The following is a 20,863-nucleotide window of genomic DNA, read 5'->3' as shown; positions in this document are numbered from 1 at the left end:
TGCGTCGCTTAACAATTGCATTCCTATTTTTGCTAAGCACAATGCACGGAAGACCCAGCGAATATAATTTACTTTACTTGTGCATTGTGCAAAACGTGATTTGGCACGGTATCGAGGCAACCATAGGTCTTGTGCCACATATATGCATGATTACGGAGCGAGCGAAGCGAGCGTAGTCTTTCCTTAGATTAACGGAAATTTCTGAGTATGAGCGGCTGGCCGGGGCCGTGGTCACGCTTTTGCGAGGCTTATATCTCAGCAACCACTTGACCGATTTACACGCGGTAATTTTTGTAGGGTAGCTTCATTCCTTCTACCAAGTATTGGACTATTCCCGATGCATGTGGGTGACCCCTTATGCACGTGCCACGTGCAAAACGAAGAGGTGTCAGTTTTGTAATTGTTGCAATATCTCGGTAACTACTTGGCCGATTGCGCTGAAAGTTGGCATGTAGGTAGGCACCCAGTAGGGACTGCATATCCATGTGCCAGAGTTGGGGTGCTGCTGCACGTGCGCACGTGCAGGGGTCGTTTCCAGATCTCGGGAACGGCTGGACCGATTGCGCTCAAATTTGGCACACGGATAGGGACCGGTTAGTAGGGTGCCGTGCACAAGTCAGTTGGGACCCATTTTGCACGTGCGCACGTGCAGGGTGCCGCTTCCAGATCTCGAGAACGGCTGGGCCGATTGTGCCCAAATTTGGCACATCGCTAGAGACCAGGTAGTAGGGTGCCGTGCACAAGTCAGTTGGAGGTACCCCCTCGCAATTTCGCACGTGCAAGGCCCACCCTCTCGCTCGCTCCGTTAGTCGCCCCAAAAGGCGTTTTACTGGTATTTAGGCAATACGCTTATGAAAATGGTAGATTGATCCTGGATGTCAATTCGTATGCTAAATGTCGACATGTATTAAATGAACGAATGAATGAATCAATCAGTCAATCGACAATCGGCATGTAGGTATAAAACCGTATAAATGGTTCGCAACCACTAAAATCAAACCAAATCCTAACTCGGAAAAGTAGCCGGAGCCCCGATGAGGCTCGAAACGGGACTCCACGTTGAAAGTTTTGCCAATGATCCATCATCATTCCACCAAGCTAGAGCGACCGGTACCCGAACCCACAAAAACATTCATGGACTTTGCTGCCGACCGCCCGGCCCCGCCGCCCGCCCGGCCGGACTTTGCCCCGACCTGATCCGCGATCCGGTGTAGCTCAGCGTAGGAGTGCTAGACTGTCAAACTGACCGGTAGTGAGAGACCCGGTTCGAGACGCTTCGCGTGCCGGATGTTTATTTCTGTGTGGGAGGCTTTGCGATTAGTCCACTTTTCAGAAAGATTATTTGGTGACTGACCTGTTTTCTTTCTTTGCTGCAATTCATGAGGAGACCTATGGACCCTTACCTGTCTTTCCGCACCCTAATTGGGAGATGGGTGTTTGAACCCCCTGGGTTTTGTGAATATCTCTAAAGCGAATTTTTGGAGGGTGGATTACGATCGGCTCTATGCGACAAGTGAGCACACTCACCCAGCCCCAGGTCCGCTCACTCCCTCCCCACATCACCCCCGCCCCACACCACACTCCAGCCCGCCTCATCCACCGAGCCGAGCCAAATTGACAGGCCTGACCCTTACCCCCCCCCCTCCCCCCAACCGGTGTAACGCAGCGTCCGGTCAAATCGCTCTACCAGGCGACCCGAGCCGGTGTCATACAGTGTGCAGGTAGGCTGTGCCGCTTCACTCTCGGGTCATGCGGCACAGCCTACCGGTACTAGGCGGCTGCTGCCAATGCTGAGCCATAGGAACCCGGTGGATAAAGAGTAGAGGACCATCAACCTGTACACGACTGTACCCATACCCTATCCTAACCACCATACCCTACCACAACCCCACCCATACCCTGCCCTGTCCTAGGACAGCATTACGTGTTACTTATATATCAACAGGTCCAAGTTTCAGCGCAATCGGCCCGGTAGCGGCCGAGTTATCCCGCGAGTTGCTGGGGGGGGGGGCGTTAAACGCCCCCACTTTTTTCGCCGGGCCATAAAAACGGCGCGCCGCAGGCGCGACAAATTTTGGGTATCTATAGGGAATTAATTGAAGTTTATTGTGACAAGGTTTCAAAAAAATCGGTTCGAAACTTTTTGAGATATCGAGGTTTTAGTGACTTCATGATTTCTGAGTTTTCGACCAAAAACAGCATATGTTCAAAAAATCATATAAAATCACAGAACAGACATGCAGACATGCAGTAAACGCCATTAGACTGCCAATACCATGAACGATCAAATGGCTATCTTCGATTATTGATTATCGTTCCGCATTTTCCAAAATCTTGAACTGAATCTTGGCAATTTCTCGTGACTACTTCACGACCATGATACATGCATTTCTTAAATTGAACTTTTTGAGCCAAAAACGTACACATATGATAAAATGAATGTCACCATCGTGTTCTACGCCCCAAACTACCCATAAAACATGTGTCACGGGCTGCGAATATCAGTTTTGATTTTCGGGGACATGTGCCTACCCGGTTGACCTGACCTTGACCCTGACCTATGCTTGACTGACCCCTACATGGAGCTGACACTCTTGCAGGCCTTATATGATTGATTTTGCACCGTTTTGACAGAGTTTATGACGAGAGGCGCCCATTGCGACTGAAGTCCATGCTACTGAAAGCCCGATTTCAGGTGTTTGACCTGACCTTGACCCGACCTGTGACCTCAAAATTCAATTTTAAAGTACTCATCTGAAGCGTCTCGTCGCGTTCTTTCGTTTGCCGCGTCGTGCGTTTCGCTGCGCCTATTGGATCTCGAGTTATCGGCTGGGGGCGTTTAACCCCCCCCCCCCCCAGCAAACTGTGGGTGGCGAAATACCCCAGCAACTGCCGGGATAGAACCAGTAAAACGCCCTTTGAGGCGACACACAGAGTGAGCGAGATGGTGGGCCTTGCACGTGATACATTGCGAGGGGGTACCTCCAACTAATTTGTGCACTGCACCCTACTAACCGGTCCCTAGTGATGTGCCACATTTGAGGGCAATCGGCCTAACCGTTCTCGAGATCTGAAAGCGGAACCCTGCACGTGCGCACGTGCAAAATGGGTCCCAACTGACTTTTGCACGGCACCCTACTAACCGATCCCTAACCATGTACCCAATTTCAGCACAATCGGTTCAGCCGTTCTCGAGATCTGGAATCGACCCCTGCACGTGCGCACGTGCAGCAGCACCCCAACTGTGGCACATGGATATTGGATATGCATTGCCTAGTGGGTGTCTACCTACTTGCCAACTTTCAGCGCAATCGGCCTAGTAGTTACCGAGCAATTGAAATTTTTACAAAACTGACACCTCTTCGTTTTGCACGTGGCAGTGGTGCAAGTTTCTACAGTATCGGCCTTGCACCGTAGTTGCCGAAGAATGGACTGAGACTGTTTGCCTGAAACGTGTTGTTAGACTACCAAGACAATATTCGTTGCATACAATGTCATTCAAAGGTCAAGGTCAAGGTCAGGTCAGTTCAGGTCAGGTTACCAAAAACAAAATATAGAAAAGGGCATGTGCGACACATGTTTTATGGGTCATTTCATTCATAAAATTCAATAGGCAAACTCAATAGGTGACAAGGACCACCTCTGGATGAATTTCAGGTCGAGGTCAGGTCAAGGTCAGGTCAAGTGAGGTCAATTTTTGAAGTTGGTTGTTAAGGTCTAAAAAGGGTTCTATCTGATGCAGTTTTTCACGGCGAATCGAATGGTGCTATTTTTGTTTCCGTAGGAGGCCTAACACTTCCAAAAATTCATTTTTCAAAATGCTTGTGTGTCGTGACGTCATTAAATTTTGAATAACTCCCACATTTTTGAACTGATTCTTCTAAAAATTGGTGTGTAGGTGCACATAGACCACTTCTCTGACATATATTCTGGTTTTTTCGATACACTCAAAATTTTGGATTTTACAATTATTTTCCCAAAAAAGTCAGTTTCTTGAGAAAATTTGGGCCAAAATCCAAAATTTTCAAAAACCGAGATAGCCATTTTATAGACAAAGCAGAATCACGTATAACCTTTTTTTGTTACGTCTTGATTCCTTTTAACCCGCGCCCTGGTGGGGTCTGTTTATAACGCGACCTGGTGGGGGGGGGGCTATTTTTTGCCCCCCTCGTCTCTCCGAAACTACTGGACGGATCCGCAAAATTCAAACGGCGTTCGATAGCCCTGTCAAATTTGTCGAAGGAAACCAAATTTTATTGACCTCGGGGTCACCGATGACGTCACAGGTCAGGTCAAAGATAAAATGTTTCACCGTTCACGGGGCTTCTAGGGAAAGCGCTATAACACCGAGTAAAACGCATTTTGTCGAGAATCAGCGATAGGGCGTCAGTTGTCTAGTACATATGTTGCTATTAGAGGTCACTGGTCATACCAGGTCAGGTCACAGGTCAGGTCACCACACCAAAGGTCACCAAGGGTCACCACATGAACCCAACTTTACTAAGGTTGTGCGATGCATGTTTTATGGCCAGTTTTTCATTTCCAACCCGATGTTGGTTATAAGACCATCAGGTACGGTTTAGGTCACTTTCTGGTGGAGGTCAGGTCAAGGTCAGGTCAAAAAAGGTCAAATTTCAAAGTTGATATTTTTGCATAAAATGGGTATTGATTCGATGCAGCTCGTCACGGGGAGTCTAATGGTGGTCTTTGTTTTGCACTACGAGGTCTAGAATTGCTAAAAATTGAGTTTGAAAATTTGACGTCATCAATTTTGAACAGTTTTTTCGCTATAACTTCGCCAAAAAAAGAGGTATCAATCTAAAATTTGGTATGTGGATGGAAGGCGGTAAGGACTATCACATATATTCCGGTTTTTGCGAAATTCAAAAAACTTTTTGGATTTTTTGACTATTATATCCCAAAAATCTATTTTCTGATTTTTGGGGGTCAAAATAAAAAAAAATAAAAAATCCGAGAAGGCAGTTTTGTAGCCCTGTCAATTCTACAGCTTTTATGTCCTAAACATTTTTCTGTATTTGCAAAGCTATAGGCCTGACAGCTCTTCCCGTAAAACCCTTTTTTGGGTCGAAAACGGCAGAACATGAGGTCACTCTGATGTCATTTCCGGCCAACCTATCATAGGCTTTGGAAAAATTTTTGGTCACCATATGTAAAATTGATGTCCGGGAGGGTACTGAAAGTTTGGTGACGATCGGCGCAGCGGTTCTGGAGATATATCGAAAAGTCTGGAAGGGTGGGGGGGGGGGGCAAAAAATAGCCCCCCCCCCACCAGGTCGCGGGATAAGGTACTAAAAGTTTGACGTCGCTGGCGTAACGCGTTTAGAAGTTATTGGCAAAAAAAAAGGGAGGGGGGACAGATTCTGCCCCCCCCAGCGGGGCGCGGGATAAGCCTCGCAAAAGCGTCCGCACGGCCGGCCGGCCGGCCGGCAGCTCATACTCACCTGTACCTGACAATTGTACAATTGTAGTTATAAATGGACAAGTATTTTATCGAGAGTACATGAACCTCCAGGCTCCACGAATCAAACTATTAACCCGCGCCCCGTTGGGCTCTGCCGAGCAACGCGCCCCGTTTTGGAGGGGGGGGGGGCATTTTGCCCCCCCCCCCCCAAGATCTCGAGAACCACGCAACCTAGCGACAAGCGGCAAACGGTGTTTGATAGTTCTATCAAGGAACTACCTTGTGACCCAATGTTATTGACCTAGGTCAAACCGATGACGTCACAGGTCAGGTCAAAGGTCCAATTTTCACCGTTTACAGGCATTTCAAGAAATGCGTTGTAAAATCGAGTAAAATGCATTTCATTGAAAATCATCGATGGGGAAATGTTCTTCAAACACATATTTTGCTATTTGAGGTCACTGATACCAGGTCAGGTCACAGAGGTCAGGTCACTGGGGGGGGGGGGGGGGTCACAATATGAAAGTGTCGTGTGATACATGTTTTATGGTCCATTTTGCATGACAAATGCGATTATGTGGGTCAGGAAGCCTTTGGGGCCAGGTTAGGTCACGTTTTGGTCAAGGTCAGGTCAAGGCCAGGTCAAAATCAGGTCAAATTAGGTCAAATTTCAAAGTTAATATTTTTGCATAAAATGGGTATCGATTCGATGCAGCTCGTCACGGGGAGTTCAATGGTGGTCTTGGTTTTGCCGTAGGTGGTCTCGAATAGCTGAAAATTGACCAAGTTTTTCCAAAAAAACTGACTTTTTTGGGAAAATAATTATAAGATCCAAAATTTTGAGTGTATCGAAAAACCGGAATATACGTCAGAGAAATGGTCTTTGTGCACCTACATACCAATTTTCAGAAGAATCGATTAAAAAATGTGGGAGTTATTAAACATTTTATGACGTCACGACACACAAAAAATTAAAAAAATGTTTTTTTTGGAAGTTCTAGAACTTGTACGGAAACAAAATAGCACCATTCGATTTGCCGTGAAAAACTGCATCAGATTGATACCTTTTTAGGCCTTAACAACCGACTTTAAAATTTGACCTCACTTGACCTGACCTTGACCTGACCTCGACCTGAAATTCATCAAGAGGTGGTCCATATCACTTATTAAGTGTGCCTATTGAATTCTATGAGTAAAATCACCCATAAAACATGTGTCGCACATGCCCTTTTCTATATTTTGTTTTTGGTGACCTGACCTGACCTGACCTGACCTTGACCTTGACCTCTGAATGATATTGTATGCAACGAATATTGTCTTGCTAGCCTAAGAACACGTTTTGGGCAATCAGTCTCAGTCCATGACTCCATTCTTCGGCAACTACGATGCAAGGCCGATACTGTAGGAACTTGCAATTTGTACCCTTGATCTGACCTTGACCTTGACCTCAAACTTTAAATTAAGTACATGTTTTTAGTTGTTCGTGATGAGATCTTTCGATTGGCGTTTGAATTTTCCAAATCGAACCATTAGTTTGGGAGATAACAGGAGGGGGGGGGGTAAAAAATTTACACCCCCCCCCCAGCCCCGCGCGTTCGGCTGGAGACCCCAGCCCCGCGCGGGTTAAAACAACTTTTCCGAATGAAAGTTGTTTAGTTTTCGTTTTTTCCTCAAAAACCGCAATTTTTCGTCGATTTCGGGCGCTGGGGGGGGGGGAGGCATTTGCCCCAAATGCCCTCCTGGATCCGCCAGTGGGCATACCCCCAAAAAAGTTTCTCCAAAATCAAAAACTCATTGGATTTTGGTTCCTTACTCACTGCTGCGTAGTTTACAACAAACTTTTCCTAACAAAAGTTGTTTAGTTTTCGTTTTATTCCTCAGAAACCGCAAATTTTCGTCGATTTCGTGCTCTGCGGGGGGGGGGGGGGCATTTGCCTCAAATGCTTCCCCCTTGGGTCCGCCAGTGTAGCAGGTAGCGAAAATTTGACGTCAATGGCACGATCCGCCGCTCATACTGCGGTACTGCCACTTATTGAAACTTGCAGGCTGGAGAACTAAACCCGTGCGGCTATTTCCACGTCTGACACACCGTGCCGTGTACAAGTCAGTTAGAAGTACCATTTTGCCCTTCCGCACGTGCAGGGCTCAACTCTCGCTCGGTCGGTCTTCGCCCAAAAGGCGTTTTACTGGTATATTTATGCAAAAAAAAGAAGAGTTGAACTGGTTCTAGTTTAGGCCTGGTCTGAGTCTGGACCTGGGTCTGGTCTGAGTCTGGTCTGGATCTTGTCTGGATGTTCAGCGACTGACCTGCTCAGGGCTTTCACCGTTGTATCAGCTATATTCACGAATGTTTTCTTGATCGCTCCCAGCTGCACTTTCTGCAGATGGGAGCAGCCATGGAGAGCAGCCAGTGATTCTTCATTGATGGCATCAGACAGCTTACGCCCGATGGTGACATCTTCCAGACGCTTGAATGCGGCTAGCAGTCGAGTAAGGCACTGGGATGTTATCTTCTCACACTCTGGAGAAAGATAACCACACTCTATGATCTGAATTATTTTCGATTCGGAAACGTCAATCGGAAACGATATTTTAGCGAGACTTATTAATTTTGGTGCCAAATCACGATAGGCGTTATCACAAGTGTATTCGCGGCCATTGGGGCGACGTAAGAAAAGAAGAAAACAACTGGCCCCAAGAACTTTAAATTATCAGTTAGCATGCACCTTTTCCTTGATACGTAGAGAATTTACCATTAATTGTTAGAGAAAATTGCATTTAAAATCTTCCATTTATGCTTTTTTCATCGTTTGCACAGTATGTTCTTTTACTAAGCTAGAAACACTAATTAGAAATAGTTCCCGCATCATCAAGAACAATAGGGAAGGCTTGAAGTGAATACAATAATCTAAACGGTTTTGTAATTCATGTGAAGACACTTCTAAAATTGCCTGTAGAAATATTAAAGGCAAAAGTTCAACTTTTTTCACAAGACGGATGGCTATAAACCTATTCAACGTGTGACAACTCAGCCGGTATTTCGTCGCCTACAGCCCAGCTTTCCCTAGTGACCGATAGAGGCGCTGCTATCGATGTCCGCCCGTGCCGCCTAACGAACCATCAAACTCCGTATCTGCGTCTTACAACGATCCTTACGTTAGTGTTTTACCAAAGTTCTCTACTTGAAGAAGAGCTGAAACTGAAATATAGTGTAATATTTCGTATATCTATTGCATAACAATGGGGAATATTTGTTTCGGATCGATAAATAGCTGTTTCTAGCACCTAATTGCTGTATAGCACCAAAAAGCTTACTGGAAACAAACAACTGAATCTGGCACTAAAATGCTGACAAAAAGCCTTATGTTGACAGATTGTCTGGTCGGAATGATTGCTGAATTGGCACCAGAATTTAAGGTCGTCCAGAATTGCAAGCTTCAGCACCATTTATCCAGCCTATTTGCGCCCCTTTTTCTCGGATTCGTATAAACATATCAGACATAAATTTAAATTACATTCATGGCACGCTTTTGACAATCAAAAATATAACATTTGCGGCTCAAGCAAGGAGCATACGCACGCGAGCATATGACCAGTAACGTCGGCGTATTTTTGGGACAAGTGGATATCCCGCACCCCAGTGGCGGTCTCAGTCAACTTCGCCCTAGTGGGGGGGGGGGGGGGCATATGTTACCACCCACCTCTAACTCAAAAACTAAGAGGGCTAGAAAGACGCGGTAAAAAGCAGTCGATAGCTCTCAATGCGTACGTTTGAAAGCATTTCGGTCATTTTTCATCTTGGAGCAATATTGGGGTCACTGGAGGTCATTAAAGGTCAAAATTTGCCAAATGTCATTATATTTTTCAGAAAAAATGCTTTTATCTCAGGAACTATGATAGCTAGAAAAACGCATGGAAAAGCAATCGATAGCTTTTAAACTCTTCTTTCGATAACGTCATCATCAAAATTGACCTCAGGTCAACGGTTTAGCCTCCAGAGAGCAGAAACTCCAAAAATAGATGTCTTTTCGCAAAGTGTTTTTCGACATTAACTTTTGACTAGAAAAAGCCACGACATTTCTATTGCCAGAATCGTGTTCCTCTCGACGAGACGCGTCGAATGAACTATAATTTGACCTTGAAAGGTCAACTTGAAAATTTGACCTCAGGTCAAGGTCATGACCTGACCGGGAAAGGTCATGTTGCATATCATTCGATGCGTCTCAACAAGACAAACACAGTGAAGCCATCCCCAGCGTTTTATCTCTTTCCAATCGCGAGTTATTGACAAAAGTCTGTTTGTAGCCTCAAATGACCTCGGATGACCTTTGTAGAGGCTATCAGCAAAAATGACACCTTGGTCATCACGGGTGGTCCAAATCATTGTGATTCTGAAATATTTGGACTGTTCCTATGCGTACACACGGATCTAGAGGCATTTTCATTTTTTTCCATTGACTTATAATGGTAAGGTCACGCCACTGACCTGACCTTATGTCACGGATATAAAAAATCCGAGATATACAAATTGTAGGCGCCCATAACATCATGCAATCCACAAAGTTTAAAACCTTTCTGACAAACACTGCAGGCTGGACATGATTGCAAACTTTTTTTTAGGCCTGGTCAGTTAACTTGACCTGGTGACCTGACCTGACATGACCTGGGGTCAAAAATTTCACACATTGTCCAAAATTGATGTACAAAAAGCTATGCAAAGCGGCGCGGCGCTACGCGCCGCGGTTTTTTTATTTATACGCCAAAAAACGCGACAGGGTGGTAACATATTTCCCCCCCCCCCCACTGGAGCAAAGGATATACACAAACATATTCGCCTGGAATTTTCTTTGCTACGCAGATCTACGCATCTTTGTCCATGCATTTTATTCGTGCGTTAGATCGATTAAGCGCAATATCCTATCTGTACAGCTCTGGTGCACATGCTGGCACACGGCGGCGCCTCCTGAACCGAACTGGCCGGCCGTGCCTGCCGCCGGCGCCGTACTCCGGCCATCCGAACACGCGGTATTGTAACAGCTGAAAGCTGTGACATTTTGTTTTATATCCCAAAATCATATTCTTCCATACATATAATGCGTAGCCTTCTCATAACATTTCGCCTACTGGGACGTCTAGGTCAGGTCAAGCGACCGGGTCACACGTCTGCCGTACAGCTGCTCCCGCCGACCGGCAGACGGCGCAGGATCAAAGGCAATGGCGGTGTGTGCAGTGGTGGCGTGACCTGGTCGAGGTCGGGCCGACGGCCAATCGGTGGTCGCCATGTGCCGGTGGCGTGACCCGTCGTGTGCGGTGCGATCGGGGAGGCGCGCCAGTCGTGGAGGTGCGGGCTTGCCGGCCGGCCCGGATCCACGTGTGAACTGTGAATGGTGACTGGCCGAATACAGATAAACGGACTCTGTTGGTGTTCTCCAGCAGAGACTACAGTGGTGGCAGCGGTGAGTTGAATCCAGTGTTGCCTTTGAACGTTCCATTGGCTGTGTAGCTAGTAGCTACTGACCCAAACCAAGGGTAAAGTAGCTGATTGTGGCTGACTGCTCGGTCGACGCTAACGATCGGTCCCGATACTGCTCACCCTGCTGGACTTCTGGCCCTGCTGCCGCTCACCCTGCTGGACTTCTGGCCCTGCTGCCGCTGCCCTGTCGGCTGCTGCTGCCGCTGCCCTGTCGGCTGCTGCTGCCGCTGCCTTGTCGGCTGCTGCTGCCGCTGCCCTGTCGGCTGCTGCTGCCGCTGCCCTGTCGGCTGCTGCTGCCGCTGCCCTGTCGGCTGCTGCTGCCGCTGCCCTGTCGGCTGCTGCTGCCGCTGCCCTGTCGGCTGCTGCTGCCGCTGCCCTGTCGGCTGCTGCTGCCGCTGCCCTGTCGGCTGCTGCTGCCGCTGCCCTGTCGGCTGCTGCTGCCGCTGCCCTGTCGGCTGCTGCTGCCGCTGCCCTGTCGGCTGCTGCTGCCGCTGCTCTGTCGGCTGCTGCTGCCGCTGCCCTGTCGGCTGCTGCTGCCGCTGCCCTGTCGGCTGCTGCTGCCGCTGCCCTGTCGGCTGCTGCTGCCGCTGCCCTGTCGGCTGCTGCTGCCGTTGCTCTGTCGGCTGCTGCTGCCGCTGCCCGGTTGGTTGCTGTCGCTGGTGCGCTGAACCTGCCCTCTCAACAAGACTTCACTCACTTCTAATGAGCTAAGTACTGTTCTGTGGTGTCGTGTATTGTTTGGCTTTGTGTGTGTGTGTGTGTGTGTGTGTGTGTGTGTGTGTGTGTGTGTGTGTGTGTGTGTGTGTGTGTGTGTGTGTGTGTGTGTGTGTGTGTGTGTGTGTGTGTGTGTGTGTTTTTGTAGTGCATTAGAGTCAGAACAATGCCTGACGACGTGAAACCGGCTACGTCAGAGGCCTGTTTCACTAAAAACTTGCGATTACAAGTGTTTGAACTTTACAATTCATAAGTATTTTTGCAAACTATGTAAAATCGGGTTTCACTAAACTTCATCACCAGCGGCACCTCCGATAAAAAGAGTTGGTAAATAAACTTGTAAACAATAAAATTGTTTTTAATCAAGAACTTTAACCCGCGCCCCGCTGGGGGGGGCAGAATCTGCCCCCCCTCCCGTTTTTCGCCAATAACTTCTAAACGCGTTACGCCAGCGACGTCAAACTTTCGGTACCTTATCATACATCAATTTGACGCGTTCCCTGAAAATTTGAGCGAAATCCGTCGGAAAATTTTTGAGAAATTGACGTTTTAGTGACGTCATGTTCGCCATTTTCGCCTCAAAAACGGCAAAATTTCAAACGCCGCTAACATCTTCATTTTTAAAGGAATCAAGACGTAACAAAAAAGGTTATGCGTGATTCCACTTTGTCTATCAAATGGCTATCTCGGTTTTTTGAAAATGTTGGATTTTGGCCCAAATTTTTTCAAAAAACTGACTTTTTTGGGAAAATAATTATAAAATCCAAAATTTTGAGTGTATCGAAAAAACCGGAATATATGTCAGAGAAGTGGTCTATGTGCACCTACATACCAATTTTGAGAAGAATCGGTTCAAAAATGTGGGAGTTATTCAAAATTTTATGACGTCAAGACACACAAAAATTTTGAAAAATGATTTTTTTGGAAGTTCTAGACCTCGTACGGAAACAAAAATAGCACCATTCGATTCGCCGTGAAAAACTGCATCAGATAGACACCTTTTTAGGCCTTAAAAACCAACTTCAAAATTTGACCTCACTTGACCTGACCTTGACCTGACCTCGACCTGAACTTCATCCAGAGTTGGTCCATATCACTTATTGAGTGTGCGTATTGAATTCTAGGAGTAAAATGACCCATAAAACATGTGTCGCACATGCCCTTTACTATATTTTGTTTTTGGTGACCTGACCTGACCTGACCTGACCTTGACCTTGACCTTTGAATGACATTGTATGCAGCGAATATTGTCTTGGTAGTATAAGAACACGTTTTGGGCAATCAGTCTCAGTCCATTCTTCGGCAACTACGGTGCGAGGCCGATACTGTAGAAACTTGCATTTTGTACCCTTGACCTGACCTTGACCTGACCTCTGATCTACTTAAGCAAAGAAATTTGGGCTCTTAAGATCCGCCTTGTTGAGAGCTTTCGATTGCCGTTTTCCCCGTCTTTCTACGACCATCGGTTCGGAAGTTAGACAGGGGGGGGCAGAATCTGCCCCCCCCCCCAGCAGGGCGCGTATGGCTGAATAGCCCAGCGGGGCGCGGGTTAACATGTTACAGATATTGCTTCTTTTTATCAAACTATGTCTAGTTTTCATGTCAGAAATTGCAGGAATAAATTAAAAATAATGATGCTGTTTCTGAGTGGTATAAATGATAGTTCACAATATCTTATTATTGAAAGAAAATAACACGTAAAACATTTGACAGCAGAAGACTGTTGAATGCAATTATGGCGCGCGAATGACAAAACATGACGATATTCGATAGGCGTTATCACGAGTATATTCGCGGCCATTGGGGCGACGTAAGAAAAGAAGAAACCAACTGGCCCCAAGAACTTTAAATTATCAGTTAGCATGCACCTTTTCCTTGATGTGTAGAGAATTTACCATTATTTGTTACAGAAAATTGCATTTAAAATCTTCCATTTATGCTTTTTTTCATCTTTTGCACAATATGTTCTTTTACTAAGCTAGAAACACTAATTAGAAATAGTTCCCGCATCATCAAGAACAATAGGGAAGGCTTGAAGTGAATAAAATAATTTAAACGGTTTGTAATCTATGTGAGGGCACTTCTAAAATTGCCTGTAGAAATATTGAAGGCAAAAGTTCAACTTTTTCACAAGACGGATGTCTATAAACCTATTTAACTTGTGACAACTCAGCCGGTATTTCGTCGCCTACAGCCCAGCTTTCCCTAGTGACCGGTAGAGGCGCTGCTATCGATGTCCGCCCGTGCCGCCTAACGTTATTTATTGCTCGTAGCTGGTTCGTAGGGAATGTGCTAAGTGAAAAAGAGCATATAATGACTCAGCATATCATATTTGTTTTAAATAATTGATTGCTTTGCATCATTGCATAAAAAGTATCAAAATTCCGAACGTCAGGACCACTGGAATTTCAGGTTTGTAATTACGATGTTTTCTTTCAAGTTTCTGGTCTTCGTGAAACAGAAAGTTTGCGATTCCCGTGTTTTCTAGCAAACTTTTTCTTGTAAAAAAGTTTGCAAATTTTAAACTCAAAATTCATGCCCGAAGGTTTCGTGAAATCCAAATTTCAAATGTTGGTAATTATTTCTTTTAAACTCAAGTTTTTTCTTTGTAATTACACACTTTATTTGTTAGTGAAACAGGCCTCTGATGTAACGGAAGTTAGCCCACATTCAGCCCACATTCGGCCCAGCCCGGATTGGGGCTGCCAAATCTAGGGGAAAATCTAAAAACCGTTTTACGCCTAAACGGCTGAGCGAAACTGAAAAATAAGTCCACCGTTTCAAAGATCTCTTCACCCCGGACCTAATGATGTGGTTAAATACCGGATCAATTTAACCAAAAGCATGATTTAACCAGGATGAAAATTTTCGGTCAATGGGGCGGCCCCTACGATTTTCTTCAAAATCGGCATGGTGATACTACAGGCCCAGATGATCAATCTAGCTGAAGAAACCCCTATGGGCATTGAAATCTATGGGGTAAAAACGCCCTTGTAAAGTTTTACCCACGAATTTCTGGCAAGTGTATTGCACGCACCCCCCAAATATGGGTATCATATGAAAGCCCGTGAAAACCCAAACAAAATGGTGGGGTAAAATTTACCCATTACCCCATCCAGGGTAAAGTTTACCCAAGATGAAAATTGTCGGTCAATGGGGCGGCCCCTACGATTTTCTTCAAAATCGGCATGGTGATACTACAGGCCCAGATGATCAATCTGGCTGAAGAACCCCCTATGGGCATTGAAATCTATGGGGTAAAAACGCCCTTGGAAAGTTTTACCCACGCATTTCTGGCAAGTGTATTGCACGCATCAACAATATGGGTATGATATGAAAGCACATGAAAACCCAAACAAAATAGTTGGGTAAAATTTACCCATTACACCATCCAGGGTAAAGTTTACCCAAGATGAAAATTTTCGGTCAATGGGGCGGCCCCTACGATTTTCTTCAAAATCGGCATGGTGATACTACAGGCCGAGATGATCAATCTGGCTGAAGAAACCCCTATGGGCATTGAAATCTATGGGGAAAAACGCCCCTGAAATGTTTTACCCACGCATTTCTGGCAAGTGTATTGCACTCATCCCCCCAATATGGGTATCATGTGAAAGCTTATGAAAACCCAAACAAAATGGTGGGGTAAAATTTACCCATTACCCCATCCAGGGTTAAGTTTACCCAAGATAAAAATTTTCGGTCAATGGGGCGGCCCCTACGATTTTCTTCAAAATCGGCATGGTGATACTACAGGCCGAGATGATCAATCAGGCTGAAGAAACCCCTATGGGCATTGAAATCTATGAGGTAAAATGCCCTTGGAAAGTTTTACCCACGAATTTCTGGCAAGTGTATTACACGCATCCCCCCAATATGGGTATCATATGAAAGCCCTATCATATCCCGCGCCCTGGTGTGGGTCTGAGCCACCTTCGCCCTGGTGGGGGGGGGGGCCAAAATGACCCCCCCCCCGTCTAACTCGAAAACGAAGAGGGCTAGGAAGACGCGGAAAAAAGCAAACGAAAGCCCATAACAAGTACGTTCGAAAGTATTTCAGTCATTTTTTCGCTAAGGTCAATATTGAGGTCGCTAGAGGTCATCATAGGTCAAATTTCAGTGTTTTCGGTGTTGCCGGACATATTCCGCTGTAGCTCGGAAACTAGAAGAGCTAGAGAGCCGCGGAAAAAAGCAATCGATAGCTCTTTTCAAGCTCTTTCGCCAAGGTTCGTCAGATTTGACCTCAGCTCAACGGTTTGGCCCACAGAGGTCATGCAAGGTCAACTTGGCAAATTTCGTTGAAAATGTTTTTAACTATAGCATGCATTCACGAGAAAATAGAGAAACGATTCATGCACCATCGTGCTTGGCTCGTCGAGACGCGTCGAATGATATATAGTTTGACCTCGAAAGGTCATTTTGAAAATTTGACCTCAGGTCAAGGTCATGACCTTACCGAAATAGGTCATGCTGCATATCATTCGATCCGCATTGACGAGACAAACACGATAAACGTCGAACGGAGTCTCTATCTCTATTCAATAACAAGTAAGTGCAGAAAAACCGCTGGTGACCTCTGGTGACCAGGGAGATGACCTAGCGTGACCTCAGCGAGGTCACAAGCAAATGGTTTCACATGGGCTGTGATTTGCTGACCCAAGACACTTCAATAACGAAATATAGGAACAATCACGCCCGATTTAGCTGAAAAACAACTACTTTTCGATTCTCCCATTGACTTATAATGGGGAGCAGCGATGACCTGACCTGACCTTAGGTCACATTTATAAAAAATCCGAGATAGCCATTTTGTAGAGCTGGGTGACATCTTCAAGTACTGTAAATTTTACATCGATCGGATAAAAGCTGTGCCTTTGAGAGAGCTTTGAACTTTTTTAGAGGTGGTGTCAGTTTTGGTGACCTTGTGACCTGACCTGACCTGACCCGAACCCCCCAAAAAAGGACATGATGTAAAAATGTTGAATAAACAGCTATACAAAGTTTCAGGGCGCTAACTCAAGTGGTTTCTGAGTTATCGCTGAAAAACCACAGGGGGGGGGGCCAAAATGGCCCCCCCCCCCCCCACCAGGGCGAAGGATATGGGGATCATATGAGAGCCCATGAAAACCCAAACAAAATGGTGGGGTAAAATTTACCCATTACCATTAAATTTGTTTGGGTTTTCATGGGCTTTCATATGATACCCATATTGGAGGGATGCGTGCAATACACTTGCCAGAAATGCGTGGGTAAAACTTTCCAGGGGCGTTTTTACCCCATAGATTTCAATGCCCATATGGGTTTCTTCAGCCAGATTGATCATCTCGGCCTGTAGTATCACCATACCGATTTTGAAGAAAATCGTAGGGGCCGCCCCATTGACCGACAATTTTCATCTTGGGTAAACTTTACCCTGGATGGGGTAATGGGTAAAATTTACCCCATTATTTTGTTTGGGTTTTCATGGGCTTTCATATGATACCCATATTGGGGGGATGCGTGCGATACTCTTGCCAGAAATCCGTGGGTAAATCTTTCCAAGGGCGTTTTTACCCCATAGATTTCAATGCCCATAGGGGCTTCTTCAGCCAGATTGGTCATCTGGGCTTGTACTATCACCATGCCGATTTTGAAAAAAATCGTAGGGGCCGCCCCATTGACCGAAAATTTTCATCTTGGGTAAACTTTACCCTGGATGGTGTAATGGGTAAATTTTACTCCACCAGTTTGTTTGGGTTTCCATGGGCTTTCATATGATACCCATATTGTGAGGATGCGTGCGATACTCTTGCCAGAAATCCGTGGGTAAAACTTTCCAAGGGCGTTTTTATCCCATAGATTCCAATGCCCATAGGGGTTTCTTCAGCCAGATTGGTCATCTGGGCCTGTACTACAGGGTTGTGCTCGACTCAAAAAAATTTGCCGACTAGACTCAGCATTCAACTTCGGAAAGCCCTGACTCAACTCTGACTCAAACAAGGAGCTGATTTTTTCCCTTGACTCAACTCATGACTCAAGCGGCTCAATGAAAATATGTGTTGACTCAAACTTGACTCAAATTTTTTGGTTGAGTCAAGTGTGTTGACCCAAAATTGACTCAGATGAAAAAGTTGTTGAGCGGGGGGGGGGGGGTGCAAAAAAATCTGGCAGCAGGGCTAGGCCTAAGTTGTTACCCCATAGATTTCAATGCCCATAGGGGTTTCTTCAGCCAGATTGATCATCTGGGCCTGTAGTATCACCATGCCGATTTTGAAGAAAATCGTAGGGGCCGCCCCATTGACCGAAAATTTTCATCCTGGTTAAATCATGCTTTTGGTTAAATTGATCCGATATTTAACCATATCATTAGGTCCGGGGTGAAGAGATCTTTCAAATGGTGGTCTTATTTTTCAGTTTTGTCCAGCCGTTTAGGCGTAAAACGGTTTTTAGATTTTTCTCTAGATTTGGCAGCCCCAATCTGGGCTGGGCCGAATGTGGGCTGAATGTGGGCTAACTTCCGTTACATCTACGCTGCTCGTGGGGCCACCGGGTTTTCAATGAAAGCGCCAGATTTCTCTGGGGAGGGCTCCTTTTCCCGTTTTTCGGCTGACTTGGAGACATTCTTCACATTGCATGCTTTCGATGATGCCCTCAAACTGAGGTTTCTTCCCCTGTGTTTAACGGGGGTGGCCCGGGATGCCTTTGAGGCACTTCCGGCTGACAGTCGGGACACCTACGCTCAGGCAATGCGGGGCCTTTCGGAGAGTTTCAGAAGGCCCTGCGCGTTGGATGCTCATGCTAAATTGCGCTGCTTACAGTTCGATACTTCTACGTCACTGGATGCATTCGTCATCCAATTTAAGCGTTTGATAAGCGAGGCATTTCCCGGACCCCTCAGTGATCAGGTACTGTTCCATACCTTCCTTCCAACACTTCCTGCAAAGTTCCAAGAACATATCATCGCCCAGGGGATCGGGACCTTTGAGGAAACTGTACAGCGGGTGAGAAACCTCATCCAGAGTGAGAGATTTCAGCAGCCTGTTCGTCAGGTCTCCGCCGCACCGAGGCAAGGTCAGGAGGACGGTAAGTCGAGGCCAGACATGCTCGAACAGATCATGGCACGTATAGAGGCTATCGAGCAGCGCATGACTGAGGAGCGCAGGTGGAGGAGTCGGGGTGGAGCTGGTGCGGGGGGCGGTGCTGTCGGCCGCCGAGGTAACCCTGCATCGGAGCCTCGGTCCTGCTTCTGCTGTGGGGAGACTGATCACCTCAGGGCGAGCTGTCCCGCACGTGACGGCTTCTGTGCCCGATGTGGTCGACGGGGGCACACTGTCGCGGTGTGTTGGTCTCGGGGAAACGGGCGAGGGGTCGCCGAGCCAGGCAGCGTCGACCGGCGACCCCAGTAATTGTGGAGGTAAAAGATGCTGCTGGAGGTGATCCTGCTGTGCCATGTGTGCGTCCGTCTCCGGATGTCTCTGGCGCCACGTCTGGCCTTCATGGGAGCACTGGAGAGGCTACTGAGACCTCAACCACTAGTGCCCCTGCCCCTGGTTGTGGTCCATCTGACTGTCATACCGGTGATGTCAGTGAAAGTGTCTTGTTGAGTGATGACATGACGTTTCAGGGTTGTATCGCGGACACTGTTTGCTCTTTTCTGCTTGACACTGGCTCCTCAATGAGCATCATTAATCGTTCAGAGTCTATGATAAATTGTCCGGCATTCCATTGCAACCCACGTCAACTAAAGCAAAAACAGCCTCTCAGTCTGACTTACCTTTGCTCGGTAGAATTGCTGCTCCGTTGCGTGTGGCTAAACAGACTCAAGTGATTCACCTCTACGTCTCTGAAGCCATTGATGTTCCATGTATATTGGGGCTCGACTTTCTCAGTGCTGTCCCTTGTGTGATCGACCTGTCTGCTAGACGTTTGGTCCTGGTGTCTGGTGGAAATGTCCAATCAGTCTCTGTTGACCGCACAACGGTGGGTAGCGCTGTGCTGGGGTGCGATGTTTCCCTTCCTGCCGGTGCATAGTGTTTTGTGCAAGGCCATGTGCATAACTGCCATTACAGGGGTGATGGGATAGTGGAACCCATCTTGGATGTCCCCGGTTTGCAGGTGGTTAGATGCGTTGTGAAGGTTGATGACGGGTCCGTGCCCTTGTTGATCCGTAACATAACGACGGAGAGCATTACCTTACCCAAACATTCCCAGGTGGCTGAGATTGAGGTGAGTTTTGTAGAAGAGGATCTCCCAAAACCTGAGGATTCATCACCTGATTTGGAGTCTTTGATTGATTTGTCTGATTCTGATGTGTCAGGTGACCAGCGACGTGCACTGGTGTCCGTGCTGATGAAGCACCAGTCGATGTTTGACGGTCATATCGGACACACTGATGTGGTGGAACACACGATTAACAAAGGGGACAGCCCACCGGTGCGCCAACGACCGAGGCGCATTCCCCCTCACTTGACACAGCAGGTGCGGGAGGAGCTGGACAAGCTGGTGAGTCAGGGGATCCTAGAGGAATCTGACAGTGGCTGGTCATCACCCATCTGCTTGGTTAGGAAGAAATCTGGGGAGCTGCGAATCTGTGCTGATATGCGCCGGCTTAATTCGATCACCCGGCTGCCTGCTTACCCCATCCCCCGGATTGACGACACACTTGACGCCTTGTCAGGATCATCTCTGTTTTGTGTCCTCGACATGAACGCCGCTTACCATCAGATCTCCATCGATCCGCAGGATAGAGATAAGGCCACTATCACTACTCCTTTGGGAAATTTCAGATACCGTCGCATGTGTTTTGGCCTCAATTCCTCGCCCTTCACCTGCTGCAAGTTGTTGGATATTGTGCTGAAGGATGTTCCTCGGAGTTGCTGTGTGCATTACTTCGATGATATCATTGTGCATGGGGATTCGTATGATGATATCCTGGCAGCCCTGGATGATGTACAGGTCTCGCGGGTTTTAAGGGTAGGTTTTGCCTTTCCGGCTATATCTTTTTCGTCTTCAGCTTCGTAGGCTTGAAGATGCAACCAATTTATTCGTATAGCTCTCTACCATGATCATGGAAAAAGGTTTAACCGTATGCCGGATAGTTTCGGAGAAATTTAACCCTATTAGTGGCGGGGGGAGGGGTTGTTTTCATCCACCCCTCAGGTTTTTCGGAAATATCTCTGAAACCGCTGAAGCTACGATGCTGAAATTTTCTGACTTTTCCTAAAACTAAATTGGGCACATTCCCTGAAAATTATAAGTTCATAACTTTACCAGGG

The 20,863-nt window shown here is 46.7% G+C and overlaps 1 protein-coding gene across 1 annotated transcript in view; it reads right to left on the bottom strand.

The window, feature by feature from the left end:
* Window positions 1–20,863, bottom strand: part of LOC122367913 (arginine/serine-rich coiled-coil protein 2-like) — a 243,316-nt gene that overhangs the window by 52,884 nt on the left and 169,569 nt on the right. The window contains exon 9 of the mRNA XM_043341441.1: window positions 7,730–7,943. Within this exon, the coding sequence (XP_043197376.1) occupies window positions 7,730–7,943 (214 nt within the window). The remainder of the gene's footprint in view (window positions 1–7,729; window positions 7,944–20,863) is intronic.

This window comes from Amphibalanus amphitrite, unplaced genomic scaffold (genome assembly GCF_019059575.1).
Source record: "Amphibalanus amphitrite isolate SeventyFive unplaced genomic scaffold, NRLGWU_Aamphi_draft 000906F_arrow, whole genome shotgun sequence".
NCBI classification, from domain to species: domain Eukaryota; kingdom Metazoa; phylum Arthropoda; class Thecostraca; order Balanomorpha; family Balanidae; genus Amphibalanus; species Amphibalanus amphitrite.
The sequence above is the reverse complement of the archived record's forward strand: the minus strand, read 5'-3'. Positions and strand labels throughout refer to the sequence as shown.